The sequence below is a fragment of the Gallinula chloropus genome, assembly GCF_964237585.1.
Source record: "Gallinula chloropus genome assembly, chromosome: 5".
In the NCBI taxonomy this organism is placed as follows: domain Eukaryota; kingdom Metazoa; phylum Chordata; class Aves; order Gruiformes; family Rallidae; genus Gallinula; species Gallinula chloropus.
Window position 1 is genome coordinate 17,061,746 of NC_140090.1, and position 22,435 is coordinate 17,084,180.

General features: G+C 55.3%; 2 protein-coding genes across 2 annotated transcripts; both read left to right on the top strand.

The window, feature by feature from the left end:
* Positions 1 to 2,836: 2,836 nt before the first annotated feature.
* Positions 2,837 to 4,165, top strand: LOC311192986 (tubulin monoglutamylase TTLL4-like; the record flags this gene model as incomplete). The annotated part of the gene is made up of 1 exon (XM_084265679.1): positions 2,837 to 4,165. The coding sequence occupies one exon, from the start codon at positions 2,837 to 2,839 to the stop codon at positions 4,163 to 4,165; it is 1,329 nt and encodes a 442-aa protein (XP_084121805.1).
* A 100-nt stretch (positions 4,166 to 4,265) lies between these two features.
* LOC311192987 (tubulin monoglutamylase TTLL4-like) lies at positions 4,266 to 21,892 on the top strand (the record flags this gene model as incomplete). Its single annotated transcript, XM_084265680.1, has 18 exons — positions 4,266 to 4,330; positions 4,787 to 4,890; positions 5,314 to 5,377; positions 6,704 to 6,828; positions 7,191 to 7,301; positions 8,263 to 8,339; positions 9,220 to 9,414; positions 9,498 to 9,580; positions 10,658 to 10,786; positions 11,424 to 11,546; positions 13,071 to 13,169; positions 13,706 to 13,840; positions 14,502 to 14,639; positions 16,488 to 16,590; positions 17,205 to 17,415; positions 19,561 to 19,631; positions 20,186 to 20,268; positions 21,056 to 21,892. 18 exons carry the CDS (start codon positions 4,266 to 4,268, stop codon positions 21,195 to 21,197), a joined length of 2,058 nt encoding a protein of 685 aa, XP_084121806.1. The 3' UTR covers positions 21,198 to 21,892.
* Positions 21,893 to 22,435: the final 543 nt, after the last annotated feature.

Consider the following 22,435-nt stretch of genomic DNA (forward strand, 5'->3'; position numbering starts at 1 on the left):
ACAGCTGCGTTTAAAATAACCTTCCCAGCCGACCTCATGTGATGGGGTGGGGGGAAGGATGTGCACACCCCGGGCTCCTGCAGCCTCCTCCTTCCCTGGTAGAGGTCTGTGAGGAGCTGCCGTGCCGCAGCGCAGCTCGGGCCGGAGGAAGGGACTTCCACTGATGCTTAGTGGGGTGTGCACAGGCTGGGGTGTGTGGTGGCCCCTGCCTGCCTGGGGTGTGACATTTGTAAAGGCTGTGGCAGTGTTCAAGCTGACATCCCGAAGCCTGTGAGCGGGCTGCACGATAATAAAGGTGGTAGTAAACTAATTGTAGGCAAGTGCAGCTGTACGGTCACTCCAACAGTGCCAATTTCAGCCTCTGTGTTGAGTGTCAATAAATCCAAGTCAAAATCCATGAATTACGTTTGGGTTTGACTTCCAGCCTGGACAGTTTGCCCTGAGCTTTTCCCAGCTCATGTTTCCACAACAAAATTTCCAAGGGTAGTGTTATTGCTGTTGTGAGCAGCAGGGAGGACTCCTGTGCCTTTGCTGTAGGCTTGGGCTGGCAGAACTGGGAATTGCATCACGCTGTGACCTTCCTCCACCCCACAACTCTGACCGAATCAGATGTAAAGAGGAAACTTCTCTGACTGGTCAGGGTGAGGATTTACCTTGGGGCGGTACCTTGGCCGTACGCCCGTGCCTGTCCTGGTCACATCTGTGCCGCTGTTGTCACTTACCCCAGAGCGGGGTCACACAGGGCTTCTGCCGGCATGCTCACGCCTGGGAGCCTAAGCCGGCTGTAGGCTTCACAGCCCTCGTTACAGCTTCATTAGGCCAGATCACTTTTATTTTTATAGCAGGATGATGGAGCAGTAGCTGTAAAGCTGGGGAGGCACAGGTGGCTTTCCCTGCGGGCTGGCTCTGCAAGGTCATTCGCAGCCAGGTGAGAGCACAGGCGGTGGCCAAGCTCCCAGCATGTGCCCTGATGCTGCAGTGACAATCCCCTGGAGGCAGGGATGTTGGGCAGCTCCATCCACCTCCTTGAATGTGTGTTTTGCTTTTTCACGTGTAGGTTCACTGGTGTGCTGGGGTTGGGTTGTGGTTCGAGCACACTTGTGCCCTGGGGTGTGTCTGGGGCCATGGTCTTGCAGAAACCCATCTTTGCTCCCTTATTTGCTGGGGGAAACCTGAGCCGGGCGGGTGGCGGCATCCGAGACGCAGCCTCTGGCTCTGTGCTAATCGCTGTGAATGTCACAACACAGCCGGCTCTGCGGCGGGTCGAGGATCGGGTGGCGATCCGGCAGCCCGAGTGCAGCTCAGCGCATGGGATTCCCTTCCCTGGGACTCGGAGCCTCTCCGGGCTGCAGCTCAGAGGGAGGCAGCCACCCCCTCCTCATCAGGAGAGCTCAGCGTGACTCTACAAGCAGTGCAGACATGGGCATGGAGCAGACCTGACCCCTTCTATACTTCCTTGCAGAGCTTGGCAGGGAAGCAGCTCTCCCTGAGGACCTATAGCTCCTGTGGGATCCTGGGTGGGAAGTTCCCACCTTGCACAAGGCTCCGTTTGCGGTGCTGATGACCTGATGTGAGTTTGAGTCTGGGGCCCAATTCACGGCCTGAGAGGGTCTGGTGAGTGTAGTAGGTCTGTGGGGGGTTTGGGACTGTCTGTCCCAGCCCTGTGGTGGGTCTTGACCACTGTCATGGTGCTACAGAGCAGCCCTGGGGCCTCCCAGCTACACCACAGCTGCCGCAGCCCAGGCCTGATTTTCGTGTGAGAAACGAGTGTGTATGTGCATTGCAAGAGAACTGAGAGGGTGGTGGTTGATGCTGTGCTTACCTTTCTTTTTATACTTTTTTTTTTTAACCATGCAAGCTTGTGAGAGGTGGAAAGTGGAAGAGCAAGCCAAGCAGCCAGCCTGGGATACAAATCCCTATCCCCGGGCCATCCAGGCCTGTGTTAAAGCAAGACAAATGCCTGGTGTGTGGTTTCTTCTCTCTTTCCCTTTTCCCCAGGCAAGAGGATCTTAGAGGCATGGGGCAGTAGTTCTTTTTAGGAGGATTTAGGACCCATATGTCTGTACCCCTGTGGTCTGCCAGTTGCTTCTTGCAAGAGTCCTTTCTGTAGAACTGTTCTTGAGGGGGAAATGTGAGTTTGTGGTACTGCCAGTCTTTGCTGGAAATCAAGGTGCAGATGGTAGAACAGCCCTGTGTTAGCTCCTACTTGCCTTCTCAGTCCCAAGCTCTTCAGGTTGCCCTCACTCAGCTTTTCCACCAGGTTACAAAAGTGAGGAATGCGTTCCTTTCTAAAGCAAGGGCTGAAGTTCTCACCTAGTTGTGTGGCCTTGGGAGCTGAAGCTTTAAGATGTGGGGAGAAGAAGCAGCAGCAGGTGTTTTGGGGCTTGTGGTGGAATTGGGAGAGCCAGTCGTGGAGCTCCTGGTGCAGTTTGGAGATGCAGACCCAGGCAGAGTGGACCCTGGCTGCCACACTGGGTCCAAGCTGGGTGGGCAGGCAGCCTGTCCTTTCAGCTGGGGCTGCTGCCCTGCAGCTCTGGCTGGCAGCCAGACACCCCTGTGTGTTTGCAGGGTACAAGCTTCCCTGCGGATGGCACTTCCCCCAGGGCCCTCTCTAAGCTGTCCTTCGCATCCTCTGGTTTCATGTGAGGTGCCAGCTCTTGCTTTGACTTGGTCCCAGGAGACCTTTGTGGAGCCCAGTGTGGGTTTTGATCCTGCAGGGAAAGCAGCTCACCCTGCTTGTCCCCTGGGGTGCTGGGACGGGTGCTCTGCCCTGTCAGGCTTAACAGTGCCTTTCCTGCTGTTGTCTTGTTTCAGGCCAGCCAGGATGCCGCTGTAGATGACTGACTCACTCGTGCCTCGTGTGCTATGGCTCTACATGGCCTCTGCAGGACCGGAGCAGGCTAATCCGTGCCCCAGACAGGAGAAGAGCATCGGGCTGGGGTCTGGCACCCTTCTGCCAGGGAGGACTCAGCCGTGCTGGGCCTGGCACGTCGCTCAGCAGCAGGTGAAACCCATTTGGAATTTAGAGACGTGTGTGAGTGCTTTGCAGGGTCGAAGCCTGCTGCCCTCAGGGATCCCTCTGCAGCAGTCCTGCTTCTTGCATTCACTGTCACTATGCCACACATGCTCCGGTGAAGACACCCTCCCGAGTCTACCCTTGGTGCAGCCCTGCCTGGACCTGGGTGGGAGCAGTCTGCTCTACCAAGGTTCTTGCCTCAGACCCAAGCCCTGCTGGACTCCTCTCCAAAGCTGTTCAGACTCTGGCTCTGCCACAGGAAGGGTGATGTCTTCTGTGCTGATGGAGCCCTGCCTGCAGCCTGCACTACCAGAGGAGCACTCTGGGGCTGGGGTCAAAGGCTCTACCCTTAGCTCAGCTCGGCAGGCTTCCAGCTCTTATAGACCTGTGCTCAATAACAGCTCCTTCCTACAGCCAAGCAGTACTAAAGTGCCTTTGCTGCAGCCACTGGAGATCAGGAAGGTGAAAAACACCCACAGTTTCCCTGCCACCCCCTGGCCTGTCTCCGAGGGCGATGGGGACTGCTCCCCTGGCAGCCTGGTCAATGGAGCAGTGGAAAGCAGCAGCCTTGTCTTGGAGAAAACCACAGTCCCCTCCCTGACCCTTGTGCCCAGCGGTGCTACCCTTAGGAAGGACCGGTGCTCGTGGAACCATGCTGAGAGGAGAGTGCGGGGCTTGAAAGCCAAGGGGCCAGAGAGCAGCCCAATGGATGCTCTGCAGCAGCTAGCCAGACAGACTGCCACCTGCCTTGGGGGTGAAGTAGAGAGCTCTGCCCTTAGGAAGGTGGGCAGCCTGTCCGACTGGGATAGCAGGTGGGGGCAGCACATCACAGCCCAGCTCGGCCTGGAAGAAACGGGTGCTCCCCAGGCCTGGGAGCTGGGCAGCCATTGCCTCAGTGGTAACTCCAGCCTTGCAGGCACCGGCCATGCCGCCGGCTGCACCCAGCCTCTCAGCAGCCATCTCTTGGCTCCCTGTGCTGCCTCTGCCCACTGCCAGCCTGTGAGCACGCCCAGCCTGCACGCTGGGCACAGTCATGTGGAGCCTCCACACCTTGCTGCCGTCTCTGAAGTGGCCACCCAGATGTCCACCATCCAACTGGAGAAAGAGCAGAAATGGTCCCAGGCTGCATTCCCACAAAAACTTGGGTAAGAGGACCCAGGAGGAGGAGGAGGGAGGTCATGGCAGGACGGGCTGGGCTGGGCTGACACTTGCATCTGTGTGTGTTGGGAGAGGATGTGCTATGGGTGCTATGGGGGTGGCCATAAGAATAGCCATGGGCTGTGTGCCCAAGCAAAACCCTACTGTGGCATCCTGGTGCAGGGGGAGCCTTCCTGCCACCCCAAGCTTGACACAGGCTCTCGGGGTGGCTCCAGGCCCCTCCACCGTCCCCTTCAGCCACAGCATGGGGTTGCTGAGTGGCATTTCTAGCTTGCTCCTACAGTCATGGGGCCCTGCCTCCTGTGGCAGGCCCAGCTCGTATGTTGGGTGAAGCTTTCCTGGGTTCCTAAGGGAAAATGGAGCTGATGCTCTCCTGCTGGGAGAGAATGTCCTTGTGCCTCTTTCTTTCTGGCTGCTCTGGAAAAAGTTCCTTCTCAATGTGCCCTGGGGCTTCCGTCTTGCTGGCTTGGAATGAGTGTTTGTACACCAGCAGCACGGAGGGCAGTGCTGCCACTCTTGCCCACTTCATCTCATGCTGCCTTGTGGGCTTCTGGGTCTTTTGGCCCTGGAAAGCACATGCCATTCCTTCTGATGTGACGTCCTTTGTCTCAGTGTCACTGCTGAGCAGTCGCAGGAGCTGAGCCATCCCCAGGACGAAGCGGAGGAAGAACTTCCTGACGGCCTAGACGAGAGCTGCAGTCAGGAGGACGAGGACAGTGAGTGCTGGTTCCCTGGGCATGGCCTTGCTCCCTGCTCAGGGTGGGGAGTGTGGGGAGCTGTCTGGGAGCTGGGGGTGAGCACAGCTGCCATCCTGTCGTACATTCATGGTGTCAGTTCAGGATGACCTCGAGATTGTGCTGAACCCGAAAGCGATTTAGCAGCAAGGAGGAACTGCAGTGGGTTCCTCTGGGGAGCAGGCTAGGATTCACCACTGTCCTGCTCCTCTCTGTGCAGGGCTTCTGCTCCACCCCCTGCCCTGCCTTTTATGCCACCAGTTAGTGAACAGACCCCAGAATCTGAGGATTCAGGGCAGCTGGGAGGGGTCTGTCCCCTGGAGTGTTTGTCTTCTCTCTTCCCTTCCTAACTCCAGTGTATTCACTTGCCATGGAGACAAACCTTGAGTCTGTCCCCTCCTGCAGGTGACTCGGACGCTTCCTCTGTCACTGCTGTGTCATCCAGTGGCTCTGCAGCTCCTGGATCCAGGTTAGTAGCTATAAATAGTGCACTGAACTTGGCATCTTTGCCCAAACTTGTCTTTGTCCTCCCTGGTGACAGAGGAGAGCTGTAGCACGTGGGGGAATGGAGTGAAAGTAGCAACAGGCTTCCCAACCCAAAGGAGCTTCCTTCCTACCCAAAGCCACCGCTCTTGCTGTAGACAGTGGCCTGCAAAGTGCTGAGGGTGCCTGTGCCACAGCAAAGCAGGAGTCTTCCTTTCACTGCTGGTTGCTGGGCTGGATTTGCTGGTTTGGATTTGCTGGGTTAAATTGGGCTGTTGCAGTGCTACTGCCTGGCAGATGAAGCAGAGCAAACATGTCCTGGGGCAGAGACTGCAAAAGCTCCTTGGGGTCTTGTGTCTCAGCATTGCCTCCTAGAAACGAGTTTCAGTGCTTGGGCTTTTCTTTGGCTTTGGGTAGGGGGTTTCCCTGGGCAGGAGTGGTCAGACTGTGGTCATCCGAGCCCTGCCCCTGTGACTCCTGGCAGACCTTTGTGGGACCTGTTCTTGCCCATCCACCAACAGAAGCTGGTGGTCCTTGCAGCTCTGCAGCCCCTTGCACCAGAGCTGCCTCAGGCTTTGCTGTCTGACAGACAACTTGCTCCTTTCCATCATGCCATAAGTCACCTGGGAGACAAGTATGTATGTGAAGACTTGGGGAAAACATCTGCAGTGCAGGCTACACTCACCCCCTTCAGCAACACCAGGGTGACATGGGAGATCAGGGTCAGTTCCTTCTCTTTTGCTGGTCCTCATTCCTTACTGGACTGCTTTGGCATGGCTTCTTCCACTGCCTGCAGTGGCATATATTTGAATATTCCTTAATTATAAACTCTACTTTTAGCATCATCACAACTTTAACGGGTGTGTTAGACATTCTGCCCTTCCTTCCTGGTGTTAGCAGCTGCCATGGTAAGAAGGTGTGTGTATGTACAGTGGGTACAACTTCAGCCCTCTTCCTCCAGCACACCAACACCAAGAAGGTTACAACAGCTGGATCATACATGTATTACAATCTCTACTTCTTGTTCCTGTGGACTAAGTTAAAGGGTTTGTCCTGTAACAAACTTCACCCCTTGCCCTGGCAAAATGCAGTCGGGGTTGGGGGGGGTTACAACACTTGGTCCATTTATGCAATGCAAGTTCACCCTCTTGTCAGTGCAGGCTAGGTTACTGCTCTTAGTGCCCGTTGCTTGCACCACATTGTAGTGATGCGAATTCCTGATACCAGGATCAAGGCTCCTTCTGGCTTCGTCCTTCCTCCTCATTGCTACTTTTCACCCTTAGTTGAATGCCTCCCGCTTCATCTCTCCTAGGAGCTGCATCAAGTGCCTGGCCCAGCCTGCTGAGGCTCAGGAAAAAGTGCTCAAGCCAGCTCTTGTCTGCAGTTTGTTCCCTAATGTGCCTCCAACCATCTACTTCAGCACTCGGGATGAGAGAGGTGAGCTGGGACCTCTTGCAGTGCAGGGGGGGAGCAGCCAGCTGAACACAGCCAGCAGCGGTGCTGGCACACAGGCAGGAGCTGGGCAGCAAAGGTTCAGCTCCTCTTTACCTTCCCATGATCAGACCTAGCCCTGCTGAGCCATCCAAATGACTGGAATAAAATGCTCCTGCAGCCTGGAGCGTGGGTCTGGCTGCCACCACATGTTCCAACATCCCCCAGCCCTGTGAAAGGGGCTATACACCATCCTCTGAAGGCCTGGTGCCTCTGCAGCAAACCATAAGAATTGCTCTGAGTGCAGCTGTAGAAAATCAGGGTATCGTGCTTGTTTTCATTCTGTCCTTATCTTTCTGCCTTCCTAGTGGAAAAGCTGCCTTGGGAGCAGAGGAAGCTGCTGCGATGGAAAATGTGCACGGTCACACCAAACATAGTGAAGCAAATCGTTGGCAGGTCCCACTTCAGAGTCAGCAAAAGTAAGTTGTGGGAGGCTGGAAGCACCCGACACGTCGTGTCCTCCCTCACCTCCAGCCCATGGGTGCAGGAAGGCAGGCTGCCTGTGCAGAGCAGAGCTGGAGCAATACAGGCTGGGCACTGCAGGATGCTGGGTGGACATTTCTGCCTGTCTGATCCGCAGTATCCAAGCACTGTGGGTCCTGGCAGGGCCTGATCTCCCTCTTGGCTTGTCCCTGGCATGGACCACAAGGACTTACTCCTGGGTTGTCAGGAGCTGAGGCAGCGTGTGGGACAGCAGAGCTGTGCTCCGGCTTGTTCGAGCTGTGCCTCTAGATGGTGCTGCCACTCTAAGGAGGCTGGCACTCATCTGGTGCCACCCCCAGCACTGCTGTCCCTTGTCCCCGTGGGCTGAGGAAGAAGCCATCCTCTCTGACCATAGGCAGGGAGTTCTTGGGATTGGGATCTTGTGCTGAGGAGATGTGTAGGAGGGGGCTGGGGAAGCACTGAGGGTTTGCAGCTGTGATTTGTACCCTGGAGTTCGATCTCCCAGCAGTGCTCAGGGGCTCCTGTGTGTGACACCTGCACAGACCATTTTGGGGCTATAATGGGACAAGCAGGGCAGAGCAGGACCTAGGAAGCCTTTCAATCCTACACGTCCCTGTGCAGTGCAGCGCTGATTTGCCAGCTGCTTCATCCATGTGCTGGAAAGCAGGGAAGTCAGGTTTTTTGGGGGGATTAGAGCCTTTCCTCTGACCTTGTGTCTGCCCAAATCACTGCACCAGGCATGTTTGCAAGAATATGACCCACCTGGTTAACTGGACCCCACTCACAGCCCTTGGTGTGGCAGCTTTGCAGTTGTGCTACTGCTGTGCAGCATCCCTGGCACACCTCTGCTAGCCCAGGGCATGTGGTGCTGGTGGGTTGAGAGGCTGCTGTGGGTGGCAGGGTACTTGGTCATGGACTTCTCTGGTTTTCCTGCAGAAAGCAACGACTGGCTGGGCTGCTGGGGCCACCACATGAAGTCACCCAGCTTCAGAGCCATCAGGGAGCACCAGAAGGTAGGGGATGTTTTGGGCTGATCTCTCTTCACGTGCACGGAGAGTGTGTTGGGAGTGTGATCAGACCCAGGTGTTTGCTGTGCAGGATGTCCCTGCAGTGTCCCTTCCAGGGAATGGCACCTGGCATTCCTGTGCTGGGAGATCAGCTCAGGAGAGAGGCACAGCTGGGCAGGCATGCATGTTGTGAGGGTGGCTCTTGTACAGAGCGAGGCTGTAGCCAAGCCCTGCTCACTTGGCAGCTTGTCTGAATTCAGTCGCTGTTGGTTAAAGCCACCCTTCCCCTGGCAGGACTGAGTGGCTGCCAGTGCAGCCAGAGGAGGGGGTGTGTAACTCAGGTCACAGAAGGGTTGGGACTGGCCCACGGATTGGGGAACATGTGAGGAACCACAGGTTTGGTATCTGTCACACACTCATTTTTGTTCTGGAGAGCTGTGGTGCTCCGTTGAGGCAGCATCCAGGCTTGGAAGGTAGCTGCCTCCAGCCCTGTTCCTGTCCTGCCACGGGATCTTTCTGCCCACAGAGCTTGTGTTGCATGGGCAAGTCTGGCATTCATTTTGAGAAGGAAGTGGGAAACCACTGGGGTGGAGGATTCTGCCAGAGGAAGCTCAGAGGCTGAGGGTTGGTGCCCTGCAAGCTGTATCAGAAGGAATGAGGTGGCAGCTGCTGGCTTTGTAGCTGTTGTGGGTCACCATGCAGGTGTTTGTCCCTGCAAAGCTTCAGGAGCCAGTGGGTTCTGTCTTGGTGCAGTCCTGGGAGGGGAGCAAAGAGTGTCAGCGGGCACTCTGTTCAGAAAGGATGTATCTCTGGCCAGGGAGCAGCAAGAAGCGGGCAGGGAGGTGGGGAAGCAGGGAGATCTCACAGCACCTGGGTTCCTTTCCAGCTGAACCACTTCCCTGGTTCATTTCAAATTGGGAGAAAGGACCGTCTGTGGCGCAACCTGTTGAAGATGCAGGCTCGCTGTGGGAAAAAGGAGTTTAACTTCTTCCCCCAGTCCTTCATCCTGCCCCAGGACATCAAATTACTCAGGAAGGCGTGGGAGGAAGGAGCTAGCCGCCAGAAATGGATTGTGAAACCAGTAAGTGCAAAGCAGAGCTCCCTCCTTTGTCCCATTGTAGCAACAGGGAGAAGATCTGATCCCTTCTTGTTTGTGTTTTGCAGCCAGCGTCAGCAAGAGGGATTGGAATCCAGGTCATCCACAAATGGAGCCAGCTCCCCAAAAGGAGACCACTGCTGGTACAGAGGTAAGTGAAGGAAAACAAGGGTGACACACAGCCTGGAACCTCCTAGTTTCTAGTTTCTCTGCATAGGTCTGGGCTGATGCCATTGTTTGGTAGAGCAGAAGCACCTGATTGGCATCTGTAAACTTTGCTGCTGCCTGAGTGTCATGCTGCTGCTGGAAGTCTGGCTCTGTCAGGTGCAGCTGGGCTGACCAGAGTGCTGCTGTCTCAGTGTAGAGTTTTGAGGTCTTGGTTACAAACTGGCTCCACAGGCTTTCTGAAGCTGCTGTGTGGCAAGTGGTCCAGTTTCAGCTCTGCTGTGATCCTCTTCCCACTGCTTTGTACTCTGAGGTTTGGCATCTTTAGACAGAAGCAAACCTTATCCAGTGCTCACAAGCACGGTGGGAAGAGAAGTCCCAGGGCAGGGGCGGCAGCTGTCAAAGATTTGTTCCTATCCAAGTCAGAATGGGGCAGTAAGCACCTCTCTGTGTGTGGAATGTTGGCCAAAGGGTTTTCATGAAATAACAGGACTTTGAGGAGCTCCCCTTCTGCAGAAAAATGGAACAGCTCATCTTGGTTTGACGCCGCTTTCTGGGAAGGTTCTTGTGAGGACGGGAAAACGGCCAAGTGTTTGGCAGACAGGGAGCTGCTGTGTTGTCCTGACGGTTCTTTCTCCCTGGCTGCTTCCCTGCAGAGGATAAGCTTATCCTTGTGGAATATCATGAACTCCTGGGGTGAATAATGAAATGGTTTGGACAAAAATTTCCAGCTGCTTCTGCTCACTGAGCCAAACCATCTGTGGCGCACTGCGTGACTTAGAGCCATTCCTGAATATTGCCATCAGCCTTCTGCCTGTGAAAAAGCTACTGTGGTGGGGAAAATCTCTTCAAAATGGAACTAAGCAGAAGGGAATGCTGCTCAGGCACTGCAGGATCTCCCTGTGCATAGGAGAGCTTCTTTCTCTCTCCCTTTTACTGTGTTGTACTTAATATGGAAACGTGCAAAAAAGGCTTCTGCATTGATCCCTGATTTCTCCAAGCCTTCTTAGGTGGAGGCCAGAGATGTTCCTGCACATGGAAATAATAACTCTTCCCTCTACAGATACCTGCACAAACCCTACCTCATTGGAGGGAAGAAGTTCGACCTGAGGATCTACGTTTATGTCACTTGCTACGATCCCCTCAGGGTCTACCTGTTCAAGGATGGACTGGTTCGCTTTGCTAGCTGCAAGTAGGTTGTGCAGGAGAGCAATGCTGGGGGGCTGCCTCAGTGCTGGGGCACGTGTGGCCATGGTACCTGCCTTGGCTGGGGCTGGAGACAGTTGTTCTCTTCACAGTGGTGCCCAAAGCTTAAGAAGCTTAAGAAGCAGTGTGGAAACACACGGGTGTCACTGCAGGTGACAGGGGTGAAAGGGAATGTGAGAGGATGCTTCATTCCTCCCCTTTCCCCAAGGCAAGATCAGCTCAGTGTAAAGCAGGTCTTGAAACATCCTCTCTGTGCTTCAGACTGCACAAGAGCTGGTGTGCCAAAAACTGGGAAGCTTCTTCCACTTTTGACTACGATGGGGGCTGCAGTTCAGTCGGTGCTTTCGCTCACTGATGCTGCTTCTCAGGATGATTTTCTTAAGGACCTGCTGTGAGGGTGGCACTGCATCCCACTGCCCCAAGGCAGCCTGCTCCATGCCTTGTGCTTTGTTGTGTCAGCTCTGGGCCCATGGGGACAGAGAGCTCCAGGCAGCCTGGGAAAGGGAGGCAGCAGGGCTGGAGGGGGGCCAAGACTGGTTTGAGATGAGAACAGAGTTTCTCCCTGCCCCATGGGCCTGGGGGCTGCCCGTTCAAGCACAGACTGCTTGTGTTCCTATCACCAGGTACTCCTCCTCGATGAAGAGCCTCAGTAACAAGTTTGTGCACTTGACCAACTACAGTGTGAACAAGAAGAACACAGAGTACAAGTCCAACTCGGATGAGACTGCTTGTCAGGGACACAAATGGTAGGTGTGCTGCTTTAGGGCACAGGGCCACTCTTTCCATTACCTGTTAAGTCAGCCTTTTTCAGCATTCCCACCCAAAACTTGAAGGCAATTCCTGTATCAACTGTTCTTGCTTGGGGAAAGCGGGGGAGCAGAGGGATTTTGGCATGGGCTATTGTCATGGAATCTGGACCGTCTCCCTGGCTTCTGACTCACCCTGTCCTCTGCTGTTTGGGCTGTGGTTGCTGTTTAGCCTGTTTGTGTCTCTGCTGTTCCCTGCTTCAAAGCTGCTCTCATCTGGGCCCCTTCAGCCCCTTGCCCTCTGTGGGGGCGACAGGATGTGGTTAAAGCAGAATCTGATTGTTTTGCTGTTAACAACTTGAATGGGTAATTGTGATGCTTAAATTGGCTAGATGGTGGCTTTTGACCAGCTCGCTCTTGACTTCCCTGTGGAGGCAGAGAAAGGGACAGTCCTGGTGTAAAACTGATAGGTTTTGTGCTGTTTGGTGGGAAGAGGAGCAGCAGTGCCATTTATAGGCCTTTGGAGGAGGGCTGCAGTCTTGCAGGAGTTTCTGTTCCCTGCTGTCCCATGGGTGGGCTGATCCAAGGCCCCAGGCACTTGTCTCTGATTCCATGGCAGTGTTTGAACGCTTTTAAAAATAGTGTGGGATAGAGTTCTCAATTCATGGGCCTGGGCAGGACTGGCTCACTTCACAGGGAGCTGCAGAAGGTGGTTTGCTGTGGTGGGATGGCTTTCTCAGAGCTGGACTGGCTGCACACCGGTCCGTTCCTCTGCTGGGACGTTGAGAAGGGTCTCCTGTCACCCACCAGTTGCAATCCCACGGGGATGGGACTGTGTGGGTTTTTGGTACTGCCATGCAAGTCAAAGGTGGCTGCTCCCATGTTAAAGATGAGAGTGGCTGTAATCCACTCCATCTCGTATGCAGGAAGCGTGACCTTTGGGTTCCTGGCCATTAGCCACATGGTCTCACTTGAGCAATATCTGAGCATCCTTGGCTCGGTGTCAGGGTAGCTTGCAGCATTCGGTGTGCTGTGGGAAACTCCTACAAAAGCAGAGACGCTCCTCCCATACCATCTTGTTCTCCACGTTTTTTAAAGTCTTTTCTCCACCCCCAAAGCCTCAGTGAAAGGGCTCTGAGCTAAAAGAGTTACAGGGGTCCTGCTGGATTCCTGCTGAGCTGCGGGGGAAGGCCTGCAGGAAGGGGAGGTTTGCTGAGGACACGGAGGGGGAGGGATGAGAAGATCGGGCCCGACATACCCTGCTCGTGTGCTAATTTGGGACCTATTACTCCAGTGCTGGGACAAGTCTATGACAGATTTATGTTCCTTATGGCTTGGGCCTACAAGACCAGGGGCCAGGCTGGGGAGGGCAGCAACCAGGAGCCTGAGGGGTCTGGGGGTGGCAGGGGGATGGTTGTGCCAGATAAGAGCTTTGTCGAGGCTCCCCTCTGCTGCTTTCCCTCCCTTAGCAGGGCTGCGCAGTGAGGGGCTGCCAAACTACCTCCTTTGCTTTCTCTCTCCCAGGGCACTCAAAGCACTCTGGAGTTACCTGACCCAGAAGGGAGTTGATAGCGAGGCCATCTGGGAGAAGATCAAGGACATCGTTATCAAAACCATTATTGCGTGAGTCCTGGCACCCCCTGCTCTGTGCCTGGCTGTGGGGTGCACCCTGACCCCTCCAGCTCTCCAGTATCTCTCAGCCTAGTTCTTTTGCTCTTAATCTAAATGCTCCCACTGCTGTTGGCTTCAGTATTTCTCTCTGGATCCCTCCTTTCACCCTGTTACTTAATGCTCATGCTGCAGTAGCTGCAACCGTAAACAGACCTCACGTTTCCTGGGCCAGTGGGCAATGCAGGGGGGCAGCCAAGGGTGGGGTTCAGTGTATCTGACACTCTTCCCAGCTTCCCACCTGCTCCCCTGCTTGGTCAGGGTGGCTGAGAAGGCAGATCCTGTGATATAGGCTGGATGTTGTGTTCAGAGGTGATCAGGGATGCTCAGGACGCAGCACAGCAGCTGCTCGCAGGCCTGTGTCAGTCTCTCAGCCCACCCGTTCTTGCAGCACGTGGCTTCATACGCTCTCAGAACCATCAGCGCGTGCTGCGAGCAGCCAGCTCTGCTGTCTCCCTGTTGGAAACAAGAGTTCTCTCCTTGGCTTGCAGATCTGAGCCCTACGTTAACAGCCTGGTGAAGATGTACGTGCGGCGGCCGTATTGTTGCCATGAGCTGTTCGGGTTTGATATAATGCTGGATGAAAACCTCAAGCCCTGGATCTTAGAGGTGAACATTTCCCCAAGGTAAAGCAGATTCTGAACCACAGCGGAGCGGGAAACGGCCCTTCTTTTAGCACAAAGTGAATTTGGCTCATGATGTACCCTGTGCTGAAAGACTGTGGGCTTTGAAGCCTCCCTCTCCAGATTGCAGGAATCAGTGTCCTCCCTTTCTGCGAAAGCAGCATCCATCAGCAGCTCGGAACGCTTTCCTGGGCATGCTCCAGCTAGAGCCAGGGAAGAGTGCATTACAGAAGGAAGGCCAGGGAGGGATGTGTCGTGTAGGGAACGGGTGATGGCACAGATTTCTTCTCTTTGCGTGGGCAGAAGCGCTGAGCGTCTCCACTGCCTCCTGCGCCGCTCCTCGCTTGCTGACAGCACCCAGGCAGGGCCGGGAGCTGCGGTGTGCCTGAGCTTGGCCTCTCCTCCCTGCGAGAGTGGGGGTCCCACACAGCGCTCTGGGGATGGGTTGCCAGGAAATAGGGGAAAGAAGTGACCCATTTCTGGTGGGGAGCCCCCATTCAAAGAGCTGTTGTCAGGGCTTTTCTCTCAGTGTCTCATAGCTGGCTGTGATGAGGTGAGCAACAGGTTGGGGTTTGTATCCTGGTCGGTATTAACCCAGGGAGTGATCTTAGTGCTGTGGGGCTCAGCACTCCACTCAGACTGCTGTGATGCTTCCTCCCCACAGCCTCCACTCTAATTCCCCACTGGATGTGAGCATCAAGGGCCAGATGATCCGGGATCTCCTCAACCTTGCTGGTTTCGTTCTGCCCAGCGCGGACAGCATGGTCTCAAGGCCACAGACGGGAAGTGCCTCTACCTGCAGGTCAGCACCCTTCTCTGTCAGAGCAGCAGGGCAAGGCAGGCTGCTTTTTCTTGAGGGATTTCATCTGGAGGCTGCTTGTAGCCCAGCGAACATTGGTTTATGTGCTGTTGAGCTTCTGTTCTTGCTGATCATTCAGCTATGGGTCAGAGGGACTTGCATCATTGCCTGGGTATCTGGCTCCTCCGGTCTCTTCAAGGCAGAAGGATTTCTGCCCTCTCTGCAGGTCCATAGTTGGAAGTGAGGCCGGTGTAATTTGTGCTTGCTCTGCAGTTAGTTGAGTCGTGCTCTCTCCTCCTTCCCTCTGCCAGCACTAGCGCGATGCTGAGCTACACCACCTCTCCGTTTGCTCGGCGGGCTGGCCGGCTGTGTTGGGGTTGGATCCGCTTACCTTCTACCCCAGGGCTGACGTGCTGCTGCCTTGAGCAAGAGGAGCACCTGTTATTTTGCAGAGGCTGGAGCGAGCTGTTCCTTTGGCAGGACTGCAGGTGTCAGAGGCTGTAGACTTACGCGTAGGGGTGTGCACGGCCTTTACCTCGCCGTTAACGTGAATGTTTCCTGCACGAAGCTAATTCCTGGGCATGTGTCCACCCAGGCCCCAGCTCCTCCTGTGTTTCATCACAGCTTGGGCTTACGCTGGTTTCAAACCTGGCGATGGTAAGGAATTCAATCCTGTTCCCTGCAGCAGAGTGGCTGCTGGCTGTATGTCACTGAAGGAGCAGCTTGCTGGGATGAGTATCAGCACGTAGTGATGTATGGGCACGCCAAAAGATGGGACTCTTGCCCTCCGCCTGCCCTGTGCCTTCAGCGAAGGGAGAAGCTTAGAGCACAGGCCTGTTCCAGCCGGGGAGCTCTCGCCAGCTCATCTGCGGCGCTTTGATCACTCGCTTGTTTGCGGCTTGCAGCGGAGGTGCTGAAGGGCAGGTGTCCTCCGAGGGACCTGCGGGGGATTAAGTGGATCCTTAACATGGTTCAGATGATCCATTACCAGAGTTCCTGCATCCAGGGGCAAGCTTGCTTAACCACAGCTCTTGCCCTGGGGAGGATATGAAGGGGTTTTTTTGTGTATGGGCACAATCCCAGTAGATCTCTATGTTCCCCGAGCACCATGCGGCACAGCCTCAAGGCTCTGCTCTTCCTGTTTGGATCCACACATGACTAATTATTTTTGCAGCAGCAGAACAAATTAGCTGTGTTGATACAAGTGCTAAAAGGTGTTGGACAAGTATCTCCCAGCCTCTGGCATCCCCAAATGTTTAAGCTGGGTGTTTAGAATAGTTTAGATGGTTGCTGGTCAGATCATACAAAAGGCCGGCATCCCCCATGGCATGTGGAGCTGGATTTGAGTCTTGAGAGTTCTTGAGTGTTGCAGGAGGAAGTTTTTTATTCTCTTCTTCCTTGCACAGGGCCGGTGCCAAGTACTCCTACCCCCAGCCCTGTTGTTACAGTTAGGAACCTGTGTTCCAAGTGGGATGTAAATGTGAGATCCCACAAGGCTTCAAGCGCTGTGACTCAGGTCGCAGTGTGTCTGTGGCCCCCTTGCATCTGATATGGGTGTGGGGTGATGGTTCACCTTTCAGGTGAAGGAATGCTGGAATGCCTCAGTGAGGAGCTGGCAGAGCCCTCCCAGTTCCCCTGCCTGCATCCTTCCTGGGTCCTGTGCTGATGCACAAGGTTATGGGTGCATCACTGGTCTCCGAACCAGTGAAATCCTTGGGCAAAGCACTCTGTCCTCCACAGCATCTTCCTGAGGGTGTCACTGCTCGCACAGAAGTTGCTGGGAGCAGTTCTGCCATGACAGGACTTGTCTTCTCCGCTTAAATGTTCTCCTGCCTCTTCTTGTGTCCTTAGTCTGGGCAGTGCTCTGAAGGAGAAGCCTAAGCCAGCATCTGAGCATTTCATAGCAGAGAAGATGAAGAAGGCCTATTACTTGATGCAGAAGATACCTGATCAGGTATGACACAATCTCCTCTGATACTTGCACCATCCTGACAATCCCTATTAACATGGACTTGTCACAACCAGTCCCTCATGTCTGTCCCTTGTCCCTTCTCCAGATTGTGTCCCTCTGTGGAGAAAGCCAGATGACGGGGAGTGCTTGGGCTCCATTGGGTTACGTAACAGCTGGTCAGAAATAAGCTGTGTTTGCTTAAGCCACCGCTGCTCTGGCTCATCTTTACGTGCAGATAGGCACATGTTGAGGGGCACATTACCCACCAGTCCCCAAACAAGGTCTAAGCACTGTCCCTTCCTCTTTGTGTCTCTGCGCAGCTCCCGTAGCCTTTGCCCACTGGCCCTGTGCAGGATAGCAGGGACACTTCCCTGGTGTGCCCCCTGGCAATGTCTTTAGGAGAGGCTGGGCTGCAGAACTGGGCATCTCCTCAGCTCTGCACTGTCAGTATTGACACCACTGAGCATAAACATCTTCATTTTACACGTGGCCTGTGTCCCAGAGATCTGACACAAGTAGACCTCTGCCCAAAGAGGTTTGAGGAGTAGAGAGGTGGGCAGAGGGGCCAACAAAACGTAGTTCACTTCTCCCTGACCCCGGGTTGCTCTTGTCTGCAGGATTTTTATTCTTCAGTCTTGGACCTCCTGACCCCAGACGACGTTCGCGTCCTGGTGGAGACCGAGGACGAGTATTCCCGGCGTGGGCAGTTCGAGCGGGTGTTCCCCACCCACGTCTCCACGCGGTACCTGCGCTTCTTCGAGCAGCCTCGTTACTTCAACATCCTGGTGACCCAGTGGGAGCTCAAATACTACTTGAACAAACACAAAGGTAACTGCCTTCTGCGCAGCCACCCGTGTTAGGCAGGCTGCCCACTGGCAGGCGTGAGGGGCTTCTGAACTGAGAGGGAGCTGCCTGCGTCTGCACTAGCTGTAGGAAGTCTGTTCTCCTCCACGCTGCTTCAGATAGCAGGAAAAGCTTATTCTGAGTTGATCAAAGGTGCTGCCTGCTCTGGTAAATGCAGCAACAGCAATTGTAGGTGCCCTGGAGCCGAAAGCAGGCTGGGATTCTGCCTTCAACCTGTAGCTCTGGTTTTGCTCCACCCTCTTTTGAGGGAGAAACAGCTGGAGTCGCTGGGCTTTGCTCCTTACAGGTGATCTGTGAAGTGATGGGAAAATTGGGCTTATTCCCAGGTCTCTAATTGAGGAAGAACTGTCAGCATGCCACGGAGATTTTCCATAAACACTAGAAAGCTGTCATTCCCACCTTTCCAGGACATGGCTGTGTGTTTTAATAAAACCCGCCCTTTAATGAGGGATAGCTGGGCCAGACCCATTCCTTCTTGCCCAGGGCTGTCTCGGTCAAGGCAATGGGAGAGGCTGTTTAGGAGGGAGAACCAGGAGAAACCTGGTGTGAGAGGGGTTAGGGAGCATAAAAAGAAAGAGGCTGTGGCTCGGGGCTTTCCATCCAGCATCTGATCTAGCTGGAGAGGCTTCTGCAGGAGCTGGCCCTCCACTGCGGCAGCTGTATGTGTGTTCCTAGTCTGGCTGTGGTACAGGGGGGGAAATGCCTTTGTCACCTCTCATTGATGTTAAAGCAAGTATGAAAAGAGTCAGTAACGGGCTTTCACAGAGAGACAGTAACCTTATAGCCCTCTTCAGCTGCACTGTCAGCATGTGTCATCCTTTGCCTCGCTAATACCTTTGCTGGATGCTCTCCTGTCAGCTGGAAGAAAGATCCTGTCATCGTGTGCACCCAAGAGAACTTTGCTGCTCAGGCTGGGGTGCTGTTTCAGTGCTCCAGCTGCCTGGAAGCAGCAGGTTTGCTCTACTCCCTCGTTGCTCTTCATCTCTGAGCAAAACCCAGCCTCCCCTGGCCCTGTGTGTTCCATGCAGCCCTCCTCTCTCCCTGGCTGGCAAGGCACAAAGCCCAGGATGGTGCACAGAGCGAGGGGCAGAGCTGCTGAGCTGCTCTGCTTCCCCCAGCCCCCAGCACGTAGGGGTTTCTTCCAAGGGTCCTGGTGCTTGCTGAAAGGTCACCGAGGAGCAGAGTTTGGACAGCAAGGATTCCTCCTATAGCCAAGGCTGGTATCATATAGCAAACCAAAGTAACTCCAGCTGGACAGCATCAAGTTCCTGGCCTACTGGTTCTTAAATCTCAAGGCTCCTTAGTTTGTGTTGTGGCTCTAAGGCTCTTAAAAGAGAAAACAGGAAGGAAGCAGTCCTGGGGAGCGTGGCTGTAGTGGGGACAACTAGCCAGAGGCCTTGGAGGAAGTGGAGCCTGTTCAGTGCAGACACATGACTCTGCTTCAAGGTGACCTCCCCTGTGCTCTGGAGTTTTGTGTGCAGCTGGAGGGAGGGTCCCTTGCAGTCACACCATCGGTGAGTTCGGTCCCTGTCAGGGATGGAGACCAGGTCTCAGGCCACATTGAGCTCTGTATGGATCTGTGCAAGAGGAGGTGACGTGCTGGGATGCCGCAGCTGATCGGTGCTGTGCAAGGAGGAGGTTGCCCAAGCTGCCATCCCCTGGGAGAAGGGCTGGGATTAACAAAGCTGCTCTACATTCCCACTGTAGGAACTTTCACCGGTGCAGCCCAAATCAGGTGCTGCCGTTGGCAGGCACCAGGCTCAGGGGGACAGCCAGTCTGGTCTAATTTGGCAAATCCTGTGTTGCCCCAGTTTTCCTGCTTAGCTGAGCCTGCTGCACAGTGTGTCTGGCTCCCTGGGAGGAAGGCAGGCACTGCGGCAGCCCACGTGCTGGCACTCGCTGATGTTTGCTCACACGGAGGGTGAACGCCCTTGGTTTACCCCGTGTTTGCTGGGACTCAGGCACGTGTTCAAGTTGCTGTTGCATAGCATGTACTGCACGGTTAGGTCACTCTGTGTAGCACATTTGCATGCCCCAAGCTGGGAAGGCTTAACTCTCTGCAAACTTGGTTGTTCACTCTCACTTCTTGTCTCTTCCATCGCTTCCCAGGTCTGGAGCTACTGAAGAACTGGTGTGTCAAAGGATACCACACCGGGGCAGGGACGGATTCGGCCAAGACGGTGCGTATGGCTGTGGGCAAGCTAGGGGAGGGGGTAGGTGGTTGTTTGCCTGGACAGAGTGGAGCCTGCTTGTTCCACTTCCTGTGGATCCTGCCCTACCTGTTTACCCTCTTCTTCCCTCTCTTCCAAGGCCTCCGGGAGCCTGGAAAAACCCACTCTTCCCTAACTCCCACCATCGTGAAGTCCACCCAGTATATCAGATCTGCAAGTGCTTTGCATCTGAACACTGGGCGCTGTATATTTGGCACCTGGCTTGCCCTTTATTCCCCTCCACAAGGGAGCTATCTCCATCTGTCACACCTATGCCTGATCCAGTGAAAGAAACCCACTCTTTTGACCTCGAGATACTCTGCTCCCACTTACAGCAGAGGGATTCATTAGGCAGAGAGCAGAGGCTGCTCTGTTTGCTATTCTGGGAACAGTCTGGTGGCAGTGACGATGCACAGCAGCGTGAGGCGGTTCAGGCTGAAGCCCACTAGCCTACGGCAGAGCGCTGCGGGGTTTTTTTGTCACCACTGAAATAGCCAGCTGGTTGTCTTTCTCTCCTCCTGCAGTGGTCGCTGCCAAAGTCTTTCTTCTTTCAGAAGACCAGTGATCTATCAAACAGCTTCAGCAAACTGGAACTGGGTGGACTGGGGTGAGTTTGCACTGGCCGCGATGCGCGTCATGTTCGCGGCTTGGCTTTAAGGCTGGTGTCCTTAGCAGGAGCTGGCAGCAGGGCCAGCAGCTTTGTTTGAGGGGAGAGGAGCAGGTTGGCTCATGGGGCCTGAGGCCTCCACTCTCCAGAGAGCCAGCTGGTTGGGCTGGCATGATGTATGTGACACTGGGCATGTCTCCTTGGCACTGCTCACCAAGATCAGATGGGAGCAAGGCCCAGGACAGCCAGACCAGGTGATGTTTGGGGTTGTCATGGTTGCCACACGCTGATGAGATGTTCCCCTCAGGGACCCACACCACTCCTGTGGGCTATGCTGCAGCCAGCAGTAAGCAGAGGCTCTTGGCCCCAGTGAGGCCTCAGGGACTGCTGCACTCTGCCAGCTTCCCCAAGCAGAGCTGAGCTGCAGAATGGGTGCTGCTGGCCCTGGCAGCTTCCTGCAGGGAGGTGGAGGGCCAGGAGTCACCCGGGTGAGCTCAAGTGGGGCATGCCCTGGCCTCTGAAGTTCAGGGAAAGGACATTCCTGCTCCTGTGCCCAGGCCAGGGTGGAGCTGGGTTTACATGCAGGTGGGGAGGTCAAGCTGTGACCCTAAAGTCCCATCGTTGTCTTGGATGTCTGTTGGGGTGCCTGCTGCTGCCAGGGATGGGAGATGAGGGGGTGAGCCTGGAAGCCTCATCTTGGGCTGCGTTTGATGAGACTGCAGAGCTGCACCATGGCCCTTTTGCTCCTTTCTCGTTGTCCCTAAGCAGCACTGGGTTTCTCCTGCAGCACGCTCATCCCTTCAGGCAGTGAGGACCTCACGAGATGCCTGGAACCCAGCTCTGCTCAGAGCTTACTTCTCAACAAGTGCGCTGGTGGAGCCGACCAGAAACCTGCTGGCTGCCTCTCGGATGCCGCCCTGGTGATGTGACATGGGCAGCCAGCGTCCCTCCCTGGGGACACCTCAACCTACCTCAAAGGAAGAGACAGGAGCTGGCCCTGCAGAGAGCAGGGCCCGTGAGCCCCCTGCGCCGCACACTTGCTCACAGAGTGGTTGGGAGAGAGGGATGTTTCACTGGACAGAGGGGACAGAGCTGCATCACTTCCATTTTTAAAATAAAGGCCAAGCCTGAGGCAGCGTGGGTTTGTCTGGCCTTCGTCCCAGGCTGCTCCTAAAGCCTGCTGGAGCGGTGCTGGTTTCTTTGCTGTGGGGGAGCTGGCGGAGCTCGGAGTCGGCCTGGCCTTCCCCTCCCCAGCCAGCACGGGCCCATCCCTGCCCTGCCTGTCTCTCTGTGCCCTTGTCCTGAGCCCCTGGGTGTCCAATCCGCTCCCGCAGCCCAGCCCAGGGTGGAAAGTCCCCACTGGAAGAAGCAGGGCCTGAGACTTCCAACCGCCGGGCTTCATCCTTTCTGAATGCCTCAGCCACTGTCCTGCCCTCACTACCAGCGCAGCTCCCGTTGCTCGTGGGGACAGGGGGGCTGCTGGGGAGGGGGCATCTTCTGGAGGCTGTCGGCATTTCCTGGTGACGTGTGCTGTGCAAGCACTGCAGGCTGGTGCTCTTCTCCTGGGTTCCTGTTTTCCCTTTGTTTTCCAAGGATTTCTATTAAAGTTTAACACTCAGCTGCTCTCCTGGTCTCCATCGTGCTGTTTTCCTCCATCATTTGCGGCTCTCCCTGCACTCTGCAGGAAGGGTTTGTGCAACCACCCTGCTCTTGCCTATCCTTCCTGGGGCTGGGGTTCATTCCTGGTGCCCCACACCAGGTAAACATGCCCACCCCCAGGTGGGGGAGTAGCTTCCAGCATAGGGGCTGGGATCTCTCCTGTCCCCATTGGTTACCCAACCTGCTCTGCAGCAGGGGAAGGAAGGGTTGGTTCTCCTGAACCAAACCTTACTGGTTGTGGGTTGTACCCCCCAAGCCTTGTAGGGTGATGCTGGGCAGGCAATGATCAGGGCCAGGGCAGGTACTGAGCCCCACGGGTTGGCCTTGGGATGTGCAGAAAGCCCTCCCCTCCCCTCTCCTCTCCCCACAGCCCCTGCTACCCAGAGCTGGGCCCTGTTTTTCTGGTCTCCTTGGTGACAATCTCGTTGCTGCTCGGCTTCTCTCCAGCACCTGAAAATAGCTGCCGAAAGTGGAGATGCCTGCTCCCTTCCCTGCTGCCAGCACCCGG